Below are 12,128 nucleotides of genomic sequence, written 5' to 3'. Positions count from 1 at the left end.
TTGTTTTGTGGACCATACTACCCTCCAAAGGACTGTCTTTATTTTATGTGCACACCACAGTGTTACTATAGGTCAGCCTTACTCAACCTTTTTACCACGGAAGAACACTTGAAATAATATTCAGGTCTCGGAGAACCCCTAACATTGATTATAGCTACAGCTTGTGGTACATTAGCCCCCCCCCCCACTTTGGTGGTCACTGAGAGAAGGGCTTCCTTGTACTGGTAGTCAGTGGAAAGCATGAGTGGTGTTAGTGTCAGAAACTATTCAGGTGGGAGATCAATTCATCACTACTCATAACTCAAGGGACCCCTAGCAACCTATGGAGGAACCCTGGTAGAGAAAGGCTGGAAACCCTGGTATAAATACTTTCCTCAGGAGGCTTATATGTTGCAGTTCACATTGTTCAGTTACCTGGGAGTTTCTGGCTCTTCTTGGTTTTACAATCCTGAAAAAAAACAAAAAACAAATCACATTTCTGTAGCTGTCTCGTTTTATTTCCAAAACCTGAAGCCTTCTCAGGGGTCCAATATATTTTATTAGAATTGAAGATTGCACTCCTGGGGGTTGGGGTCTACAGCCCACCTACTGAAGACCTTATGTATGAAGTACCAAAGCAGATTAGATAAGTAAAAATATAAGGTTGTGAAGGCAGAAACACAGGCTGCTCCTTGGGCAGACACTTCTAAGGTGGGTTCCTAGAAGCTCGTACTTAAGAAGTATAATGTAGCCATTTGGCTCTCTACACACAGGTAGCGGAGGAAGTATTTGCTGGACAAGAACTTCATCTTTAACCTCCCTGGCGGTATGATTCTTTCTGATTTTAGGTGCTGAAAGCGATACAATTATTTTGCATGGAAATTTGGCGTTTTATATTGTAGGTCTGTAAATCTTAACAATAACACACTTAAATCTGTCCAAACAAGAGTCTAGTAGATATCCCGGGTATGATAAAGTTTGAAACACAAAAACATAAATTATAATATAATAAAAAAAAAATAATAATTAAAAAAAATAAAAATAAATAGTAATAAAATAAATTTCCACACGATTCACTATCGCTCTATTCTGCAAGTGTTCTAATTTACTATCGCTGTTTTCTAGCTGGTCTAAAGCCATTTTTGACGTAAAGGGACACTTTTTGGTTGCTATGGACAATCTCCAGTTTCCAGGCAGAAAGAACAGTATATGCAATATAAAACTGCATGCAGGGCATGGGCCAGAGCACTGGCGACAAATGGGATGTGAAATGATTTCATACAGTACTGTAATCTGTAAGATTACAGTACTGTATGTGTTATGCTTTTTACATTTTTTTGAATTTGCCGCCAGGCTCCGCCCCCGTGCGTCGCGACGCTCGCAGGGAACGGAGCCTGGCACAGAGAGGCTTCGGAACAGGACACAGCCCGCAAACACTGCGGGGGACATCGCAGGATCCCGGGGACAAGGTAAGTAAGGAGGCACGAGGATCCTGCGATGCAATCCCGAGTGTGGCTCGGGGTTACCGCTAATGGTCCTGAATTTTAACCCCGAGCCACACTCAGGAAAACCGCCAGGGAGGCTACGGAAATAAGGTCCAAAAGTCATATTTCTCCAACCTCTCTTTCGGGCATTCCCACCCATTGGAGGATCTCTAACTCCTTGTCTAAATTTTGCCAATTAAAATAGCAAGTAATTCCTCACCTCCAGTCCTAATAAAATGGCTGGAAGAAATTTTCACATGGATGTCACAATCCTTCTCGTTCCTCATTCTACCCAATATAGTTACTCTTCATACAGATAAAGCAGCATTTATATTGCTGCGGTGTCATCTTCTCCAAGGTAACAATATTTATGACTAGCCCTATGTGACAGACCTAGCCAGGACAGAGGCTGTTGGAGAGGACTGGGTGCGAGCCTCTTGCCTTTTGATTATGGACCCTGGATTTTCAATGGAACAATACTCTTTGTGAGGTGAATTAGAAATCCAGTCTGAACTGTACTAATCGGACTCAGTCGTGTATATATGTATATATTGTATGTTGTTTGATTCTGTTGGGGACTCCTTGCTGTGGTCATTTGGGATTTGTGTCCCTGAAGAGGGAGGGGGGATTCCTCCAGCAGCCCCCTGCTGATAAGACTGATTCATACTGTTGGGACACATACTGTGAGGAGATGCTGGTGTCATCAACTCCAACTACCTGTGTTTATGTTAATTGAATGAGCTGATCACATTGTCCTCTATACAATGTAGGAGACGGGACGACTCCTATTGGAGCTGCTGCTATTGTGAGAAAATGTCCTGTGATAATTAACTCAGTCTGGGCAAAAGGTCATGTCTTAGTCACCTAGGCTGTATAAAGGATTAGTTAATTAGCTCATGGTAATTAGGTTAATTAGGTTACGTTTGTATTGTTAGAGTAATATGAGCAGCAGGGGGGAACCTCATCTTGTCCTGTATATAAGACTGTATTCTGGTTCTGAATAAAGTGAGTTCATGTTAGCATCTAAGCAAGTGTCGCCTTGTTTTGTGCTCAGAGAGGTTGGAATACCTGATATCTGTATACAGACTGGAAGGAAGTGGTATATGACGGAAGCACTCAAGCGGAGTGTGGGACGTTCCGTGACACCCTATAACTACCCAATTTACCAAAGTATTGAGACTTCTGCCTTTACATGTACATGAACTTTAATGGCATCCCAGTCTTAGTCCGTAGGGTTCAATATTGAGTTGGGCCACCCTTTGCAGCTTTAACAGCTTCAACTCTTCTGGGAAGGCTGTCCACAAGGTTTAGGAGGGTGTCTATGGGAATGTTTGACCATTCTTCCAGAAGAGCATTTGTGAGGTCAAGCACTGATGTTGGATGAGAAGGCCTGGCTCCCAGTCTCCCCTCTAATTCATCCCAAAGGTGTTCTATCGTGTTGAAGTCAGGACTCTATGCAGGCCAGTCTAGTTCCTCCACCCCAAACTTGCTCATCCATGTCTTTATGGACCTTGCTTTGTGCACTGGTCCAAATCACTTGAAGGAGGGGGGATTATGGTGTGGGGTTGTTTTTCAGGGGTTGGACTTGGCCTGGCTCGCAGTCTCCACTCTAATTCATCCCAAATGTGTTCTATCGGGGTGAGGTCAGGACTCTGTGCAGGCCAGTCAAGTTCCTCCAACCCAGACTCATCCATGTCTTTATGGATGAGTCTGCTTTGTGGAATGTCCCCCTCCACCAAGTGATTTGGACCAGTGAACAAAGCAAGGTCCATATAGACACGGATGAGCGAGTTTGGGTTGGAGGGTCTTGATTGGCCTGCACAGAGTCCTGACCTCAACCCGACAGAACACCTTTGGGATGAATTAGAGTGGAGACTGCAAGCCAGGTCTTCCTGTCCAACAAATGCACTCCTGACCTCACAAATGCGCTTCTGGAAGAATGGTCAAACATTCCCATAGACACCCTCCTAAACCTTGTGGACGGCCTTCCCAGAAGAGTTGAAGCTGTTATAGCTGCAAAGGGCGGAGCCAACTCAATATTGAACCCTACGGACTAAGACTGGGATTTCATTAAAGTTCATGTGCCTGTTATAACAAGCTCTTGCTCTGGTTCGTTCTTCTATTTCATTTCTGTGCCCTCACTGGCTTTTTAGTGATGGAGATCACGCTGGACTGACTCGATCAGTCACTGTTTGTAGGTAGGTGATGTGGGTGGGTAGGAAGAATCCCCTTCCAAAGATTTGTGCTCAACTTGAAAAGAGGTGGTAGTGAGCCCTATGGGGCCTGGGCTGCTGCCTCAGGGTACGACAATATGGTAGATTCCGCATGTTACCTTGGAAAGTAGGTAGAAATGAGCGCCTGGTATCCGGTAAATGTGAGTTTGAAAGTGGGTTTAAAGCCCCTTTATTGAAGGTAGCAACAAGTAAAATCAAGCATACGCGTTTCAGGGGAACAGAAACTCCCCCTTCTTCAAGGCTTCTTCAGGGCTATTATTTGTTGAATAACCCTGAAGAAGAGGGAGCCTCTGAAATGCGTTGCCTTCATTTTACTTATTGCTACCTTCAATAAAACATCTTTAAACCCACTTTCAAACTCACATTTACTGGACACCAGGCACTCCTTTCTATCTAATTTCCAAGGTAACATGTGTCCTCACTGGAGCAGACTATAGAGTGCCTATAAAGTGATTGCACACCTTGTGAAGGATGTGGACCACCTTCACCTACAGGACAGTCAGAGTACATACAGAGCACACATGCATGTAGGAGGGGCCATTACCCAGTGACATTGGGGGAACCATGCTATACGTGTCACCTGCCTCACTATATTAAAGGTAATAACTGTGTGAGTTACCACCTGCAGATGATTATCTGTTTCATCATCCCGTCAGGCCACCTACCAGAAGGGCCATGTCTCCTTCTTAGCCAGTGGCATTGGTCTGTTCCTACCTATCCCGGCACTGGACTTCAGAGCATAGTTAACAAAACACCAAATATCCTCCAATGGTTTTTCAGCACATCACACTTGTCTTGCTCCAACTCGTAGGTTTGGAAGGGGAACGCCATACACACAGAAGGTCTTGCTTCTTTTATAATCCAGGCCATGTCCCTAGGAAAGTTCTGAACCTCAGTGGCCCTAGGATTGGGACCCACTGCTGAGAAGGACATGTTTAGACATACACCAAACCACCCTTCTAAATAGAACCCTCTATCACTGGCCAATGTGGCCATCACCATCCCTGTCCTGAACTGGCTACTCTTCCATCTGAACCCCGATGTGACACAACCACCTGAAAGATTACTTGTTCTAATTGGGGCTTTTACTTGTAGCTTTTTAACACCTTTTTCTGTCACTTTTTAAAACAGACTTTTTTTTTCTTTCCTTCCTTCAGCCTACTAATTATAATTTAATTATAATTCAGGGAAAAGCTCTGATTGCTGCAAAGCCTGCTCTATTGCTGAGCAGCGTGGCTGTGGCAGCAAGGACACTGACTGGGTATTTGGGCAAGATGCTCTGGGGGGGGGATTTGGATCCCCCAACAACTGGCTGTGGCTACGCCCTGGGCGGCTGCCTAGTTTTCCTAGTGATAGCACCGGCCCTGGGCACACATGACCCAACTTTGCAGAAAAAACAACCAGCAATGCAACGATGTGAGTGCAAAGACTGGAAATCTCTGCACCCCTGTAAGCTCCTCCCCTTCTCTGTACCCCAACACTTACCCCAGCCTCGTCCTGTGGGGGTGGGGAGGTCTCTGCACTCTGTATGTCTTCCGGTAATCGGACTTCCAGCTGTAATGTCGTCCCATCCGGTAATTTCAGTTCATGAGTCTTCCTCTGCAGAACCCGATCTCGTGCTGTGATAGAGAAGATTACAGATATTGTATATTCTACCAATGGAGTTATGTCCTCCAATGGAGGAAACATGTCAGCATTCAGAATTACTTTTTTAGTGTATGAGGATCCCCCTCCATTCCTCAGTACTTACCTCCCTCCTCCTTGTAGTGTATGAGGATCCCCTCCATTCCTCAGTACTTACCTCCCTCCTCCTTGTAGTGTATGAGGATCCCCTCCAGTCCTCAGTACTTACCTCCCTCCTCCTTGTAGTGTATGAGAATCCCCCTCCAGTCCTCAGTACTTACCTCCCTCCTCCTTGTAGTGTATGAGGATCTCCCTCCAGTCCTCAGTACTTACCTCCCTCCTCCTTGTAGTGTATGAGGATCCCCTCCAGTCCTCAGTACTTACCTCCCTCCTCCTTGTAGTGTATGAGGATCTCCTCCAGTCCTCAGTACTTACCTCCCTCCTCCTTGTAGTGTATGAGGATCTCCCTCCAGTCCTCAGTACTTACCTCCCTCCTCCTTGTAGTGTATGAGGAGCCCCTCCAGTCCTCAGTACTTACCTCCCTCCTCCTTGTAGTGTATGAGGATCCCCTCCAGTCCTCAGTACTTACCTCCGTCCTCCTTGTAGTGTATGAGGATCCCCCTCCAGTCCTCAGTACTTACCTCCCTCCTCCTTGTAGTGTATGAGGATCCCCTCCAGTCCTCAGTACTTACCTCCCTCCTCTTTGTAGTGTATGAGGATCTCCTCCAGTCCTCAGTACTTACCTCCCCCCTCCTTGTAGTGTATGAGGATCCCTTCCAGTCCTCAGTACTTACCTCCCTCCTCCTTGTAGTGTATGAGGATCCCCTCCAGTCCTCAGTACTTACCTCCGTCCTCCTTGTAGTGTATGAGGATCCCCCTCCAGTCCTCAGTACTTACCTCCCTCCTCCTTGTAGTGTATGAGGATCCCCTCCAGTCCTCAGTACTTACCTCCCTCCTCTTTGTAGTGTATGAGGATCTCCTCCAGTCCTCAGTACTTACCTCTCTCCGAGTCCTCCTTGTAGTGTATGAGGATCCCCTCCAGTCCTCAGTACTTATCTCCCTCCTCCTTGTAGTGTATGAGGATCTCCTCCAGTCCTCATTACTTACCTCTCTCCTCCTTGTAGTGTATGAGGATCTCCCTCCATTCCTCAGTACTTACCTCCCTCCTCCTTGTAGTGTATGAGGATCTCCTCCAGTCCTCAGTACTTACCTCCCTCTTCCTTGTAGTGTATGAGGATCTCCTCCAGTCCTCAGTACTTACCTCTCTCCGAGTCCTCCTTGTAGTGTATGAGGATCCCCTCCAGTCCTCAGTACTTACCTCCCTCCTCCTTGTAGTGTATGAGGATCCCGCTCCAGTCCTCAGTACTTACCTCCCTCCTCCTTGTAGTGTATGAGGATCCCCTCCAGTCCTCAGTACTTACCTCCCTCCTCCTTGTAGTGTATGAGGATCCCGCTCCAGTCCTCAGTACTTACCTCCCTCCTCCTTGTAGTGTATGAGGATTCCCTCCAGTCCTCAGTACTTACCTCCCTCCTCCTTGTAGTGTATGAGGATCTCCTCCAGTCCTCAGTACTTACCTCCCTCCTCCTTGTAGTGTATGAGGATCTCCCTCCAGTCCTCAGTACTTACCTCCCTCCTCCTTGTAGTGTATGAGGATCCCCCTCCAGTCCTCAGTACTTACCTCCCTCCTCCTGGTAGTGTATGAGGATCCCCTCCAGTCCTCAGTACTTACCTCCCTCCTCCTTGTAGTGTATGAGGATCTCCTCCAGTCCTCAGTACTTACCTCCCTCCTCCTTGTAGTGTATGAGGATCTCCCTCCAGTCCTCAGTACTTACCTCCCTCCTCCTTGTAGTGTATGAGGATCCCCTCCAGTCCTCAGTACTTACCTCCCTCCTCCTTGTAGTGTATGAGGATCCCCTCCAGTCCTCAGTACTTACCTCCCTCCTCCTTGTAGTGTATGAGGATCTCCTCCAGTCCTCAGTATTTACCTCCCTCCTCCTTGTAGTGTATGAGGATCCCCCTCCAGTCCTCAGTACTTACCTCCCTCCTCCTTGTAGTGTATGAGGATCTCCCTCCAGTCCTCAGTACTTACCTCCCTCCTCCTTGTAGTGTATGAGGCTCCCCTCCAGTCCTCAGTACTTACCTCCCTCCTCCTTGTAGTGTATGAGGATCCCCTCCAGTCCTCGGTACTTACCTCCCTCCTCCTTGTAGTGTATGAGGATCTCCTCCAGTCCTCAGTATTTACCTCCCTCCTCCTTGTAGTGTATGAGGATCCCCCTCCAGTCCTCAGTACTTACCTCCCTCCTCCTTGTAGTGTATGAGGATCTCCCTCCAGTCCTCAGTACTTACCTCCCTCCTCCTTGTAGTGTATGAGGCTCCCCTCCAGTCCTCAGTACTTACCTCCCTCCTCCTTGTAGTGTATGAGGATCTCCTCCAGTCCTCAGTACTTACCTCCCTCCTCCTTGTAGTGTATGAAGATCTCCTCCAGTCCTCAGTACTTACCTCCCTCCTCCTTGTAGTGTATGAGGATCCCCTCCAGTCCTCAGTACTTACCTCCCTCCTCCTTGTAGTGTATGAGGATCCCCTCCAGTCCTCAGTACTTACCTCCGTCCTCCTTGTAGTGTATGAGGATCCCCCTCCAGTCCTCAGTACTTACCTCCCTCCTCCTTGTAGTGTATGAGGATCTCCCTCCAGTCCTCAGTACTTACCTCCCTCCTCCTGGTAATGTATGAGGATCCCCTCCAGTCCTCAGTACTTACCTCCCTCCTCCTTGTAGTGTATGAGGATCCCCCTCCAGTCCTCAGTACTTACCTCCCTCCTCCTTATAGTGTATGAGGATCCCCTCCAGTCCTCAGTACTTACCTCCCTCCTCCTTGTAGTGTATGAGGATCTCCTCCAGTCTTCAGTACTTACCTCCCTCCTCCTTGTAGTGTGTGAGGATCCCCCTCCAGTCCTCAGTACTTACCTCCCTCCTCCTTGTAGTGTATGAAGATCTCCTCCAGTCCTCGGTACTTACCTCCCTCCTCCTTGTAGTGTATGAGGATCCCCTCCAGTCCTCGGTACTTACCTCCCTCCTCCTTGTAGTGTATGAGGATCCCCTCCAGTCCTCAGTACTTACCTCCCTCCTCCTTGTAGTGTATGAGGATCCCCTCCAGTCCTCAGTACTTACCTCCCTCCTCCTTGTAGTGTATGAGGATCCCCTCCAGTCCTCGGTACTTACCTCCCTCCTCCTTGTAGTGTATGAGGATCCCCTCCAGTCCTCAGTACTTACCTCCCTCCTCCTTGTAGTGTATGAGGATCCCCTCCAGTCCTCAGTACTTACCTCCCTCCTCCTTGCAGTGTATGAGGATCCCCTCCAGTCCTCAGTACTTACCTCCCTCCTCCTTGTAGTGTATGAGGATCTCCCTCCAGTCCTCAGTACTTACCTCCGTCCTCCTTGTAGTGTATGAGGATCCCCTCCAGTCCTCAGTACTTACCTCCCTCCTCCTTGTAGTGTATGAGGATCCCGCTCCAGTCCTCAGTACTTACCTCCCTCCTCCTTGTAGTGTATGAGGATTCCCTCCAGTCCTCAGTACTTACCTCCCTCCTCCTTGTAGTGTATGAGGATCTCCTCCAGTCCTCAGTACTTACCTCCCTCCTCCTTGTAGTGTATGAGGATCTCCCTCCAGTCCTCAGTACTTACCTCCCTCCTCCTTGTAGTGTATGAGGATCCCCCTCCAGTCCTCAGTACTTACCTCCCTCCTCCTGGTAGTGTATGAGGATCCCCTCCAGTCCTCAGTACTTACCTCCCTCCTCCTTGTAGTGTATGAGGATCTCCTCCAGTCCTCAGTACTTACCTCCCTCCTCCTTGTAGTGTATGAGGATCTCCCTCCAGTCCTCAGTACTTACCTCCCTCCTCCTTGTAGTGTATGAGGATCCCCTCCAGTCCTCAGTACTTACCTCCCTCCTCCTTGTAGTGTATGAGGATCCCCTCCAGTCCTCAGTACTTACCTCCCTCCTCCTTGTAGTGTATGAGGATCTCCTCCAGTCCTCAGTATTTACCTCCCTCCTCCTTGTAGTGTATGAGGATCCCCCTCCAGTCCTCAGTACTTACCTCCCTCCTCCTTGTAGTGTATGAGGATCTCCCTCCAGTCCTCAGTACTTACCTCCCTCCTCCTTGTAGTGTATGAGGCTCCCCTCCAGTCCTCAGTACTTACCTCCCTCCTCCTTGTAGTGTATGAGGATCCCCTCCAGTCCTCGGTACTTACCTCCCTCCTCCTTGTAGTGTATGAGGATCTCCTCCAGTCCTCAGTATTTACCTCCCTCCTCCTTGTAGTGTATGAGGATCCCCCTCCAGTCCTCAGTACTTACCTCCCTCCTCCTTGTAGTGTATGAGGATCTCCCTCCAGTCCTCAGTACTTACCTCCCTCCTCCTTGTAGTGTATGAGGCTCCCCTCCAGTCCTCAGTACTTACCTCCCTCCTCCTTGTAGTGTATGAGGATCTCCTCCAGTCCTCAGTACTTACCTCCCTCCTCCTTGTAGTGTATGAAGATCTCCTCCAGTCCTCAGTACTTACCTCCCTCCTCCTTGTAGTGTATGAGGATCCCCTCCAGTCCTCAGTACTTACCTCCCTCCTCCTTGTAGTGTATGAGGATCCCCTCCAGTCCTCAGTACTTACCTCCGTCCTCCTTGTAGTGTATGAGGATCCCCCTCCAGTCCTCAGTACTTACCTCCCTCCTCCTTGTAGTGTATGAGGATCTCCCTCCAGTCCTCAGTACTTACCTCCCTCCTCCTGGTAATGTATGAGGATCCCCTCCAGTCCTCAGTACTTACCTCCCTCCTCCTTGTAGTGTATGAGGATCCCCCTCCAGTCCTCAGTACTTACCTCCCTCCTCCTTATAGTGTATGAGGATCCCCTCCAGTCCTCAGTACTTACCTCCCTCCTCCTTGTAGTGTATGAGGATCTCCTCCAGTCTTCAGTACTTACCTCCCTCCTCCTTGTAGTGTGTGAGGATCCCCCTCCAGTCCTCAGTACTTACCTCCCTCCTCCTTGTAGTGTATGAAGATCTCCTCCAGTCCTCGGTACTTACCTCCCTCCTCCTTGTAGTGTATGAGGATCCCCTCCAGTCCTCGGTACTTACCTCCCTCCTCCTTGTAGTGTATGAGGATCCCCTCCAGTCCTCAGTACTTACCTCCCTCCTCCTTGTAGTGTATGAGGATCCCCTCCAGTCCTCAGTACTTACCTCCCTCCTCCTTGTAGTGTATGAGGATCCCCTCCAGTCCTCGGTACTTACCTCCCTCCTCCTTGTAGTGTATGAGGATCCCCTCCAGTCCTCAGTACTTACCTCCCTCCTCCTTGTAGTGTATGAGGATCCCCTCCAGTCCTCAGTACTTACCTCCCTCCTCCTTGCAGTGTATGAGGATCCCCTCCAGTCCTCAGTACTTACCTCCCTCCTCCTTGTAGTGTATGAGGATCTCCCTCCAGTCCTCAGTACTTACCTCCGTCCTCCTTGTAGTGTATGAGGATCCCCTCCAGTCCTCAGTACTTACCTCCCTCCTCCTTGTAGTGTATGAGGATCCCCTCCAGTCCTCGGTACTTACCTCCCTCCTCCTTGTAGTGTATGAGGATCCCCTCCAGTCCTCGGTACTTACCTCCCTCCTCCTTGTAGTGTATGAGGATCTCCCTCCAGTCCTCAGTACTCCCCTCCCTCCTCCTTGTAGTGTATGAGGCTCTCCCTCCAGTCCTCAGTACTTACCTCCCTCCTCCTTGTAGTGTATGAGGATCCCCTCCAGTCCTCAGTACTTACCTCCCTCCTCCTTGTAGTGTATGAGGATCCCCTCCAGTCCTCAGTACTTACCTCCCTCCTCCTTGTAGTGTATGAGGATCCCCTCCAGTCCTCAGTACTTAGCCCCCTTCTTGTAGTAGATTACAATGCCCTCACCACACCCTAGTACCTACCTGTCTCCTCCTTGTAGTATATGAGGACATATCCCCGGTTGCAGTCGGTGTCTTGGATCTCACACTCTCCTCCATCTGATTTGCTCTTACTCCCGAAATACAGCTGCAGTTTATTTTTCAGCTTTTTCAGTTTTTGTGGCCCCTGGCTCCAGGTTAGGGCTACGGGGTGCAGGTACTTGCTGTCTCCCATGGCGATGACATTTAGTGGGGGTCGGTTAGCGGAAGGCGCGGTGGTACAGCCAGGCAGGGTGTGGAGGTCGGTGTTTTTCTGGGCGAGGAGGAAATATTTATGATGAAAGAAACTCTAAAGATAGTTTCACTTTCTTTTACTGCAGATCACGTGACTTTCCTTCTCCGATGGGGAGTTCCTGGAAACGTGTCAGTCCCACAATCTGCATTGACTGGGACTTGCTGCACCATATTGTACATTGGAGGGTCCCATAGTGTACATTGGGGGGGCTCCTCTCAGGGCTGATTGGACAGGTGGAGGATATAGCTCGATATTAGTACAGAGATTCCTCCTCCATCCTCAGAAAGAGGAAATACAAAGATTGTTTCTTCTAAAGTTTTATATTTACAAAGTTTCAATTTACAGATTAAGAAGAAAGAGGAAATAAAAAGCCACATATTATGTAACATATAAAGATAGATGTAATCTCTGAGGGCCCATCCATGATATTTTGTTTGCTCTGTGCATTATTATCATAGACAATTGTCATTTATTTTTACAAAAACAAATCATGTGTTCAGCTTTTTTCCTTCTTTGTTGCACCCCAATGCTGCTGATCTGCTGCAGCTGCTTTGCAGCCAATTCCTGTCTACAAGTACCCCAATGATGACTGCATGACATTTCTCAAGGTGGGTTTCCTGGT

At 48.5% G+C, this 12,128-nt stretch overlaps 1 protein-coding gene across 1 annotated transcript in view; it reads right to left on the bottom strand.

The window, feature by feature from the left end:
* The window catches only part of LOC141147292 (protein mono-ADP-ribosyltransferase PARP14-like), a 132,438-nt gene extending 120,841 nt beyond the window's left edge, over nucleotides 1-11,597 (bottom strand). Inside the window, exons 1-3 of the mRNA XM_073634501.1 lie at nucleotides 11,257-11,597; nucleotides 5,183-5,316; nucleotides 415-448 (exon numbers count right to left, since the gene is read on the bottom strand). Coding sequence (XP_073490602.1) covers nucleotides 415-448; nucleotides 5,183-5,316; nucleotides 11,257-11,446 — 358 coding nt within the window. The 5' untranslated portion in view covers nucleotides 11,447-11,597. The remainder of the gene's footprint in view (nucleotides 1-414; nucleotides 449-5,182; nucleotides 5,317-11,256) is intronic.
* Between the last annotated feature and the right edge of the window lie 531 nt (nucleotides 11,598-12,128).

The sequence above is a fragment of the Aquarana catesbeiana genome, linkage group LG06, assembly GCF_042186555.1.
Source record: "Aquarana catesbeiana isolate 2022-GZ linkage group LG06, ASM4218655v1, whole genome shotgun sequence".
NCBI classification, from domain to species: Eukaryota; Metazoa; Chordata; class Amphibia; order Anura; family Ranidae; genus Aquarana; species Aquarana catesbeiana.
This window is presented reverse-complemented; position numbering and strand designations above follow the sequence as displayed.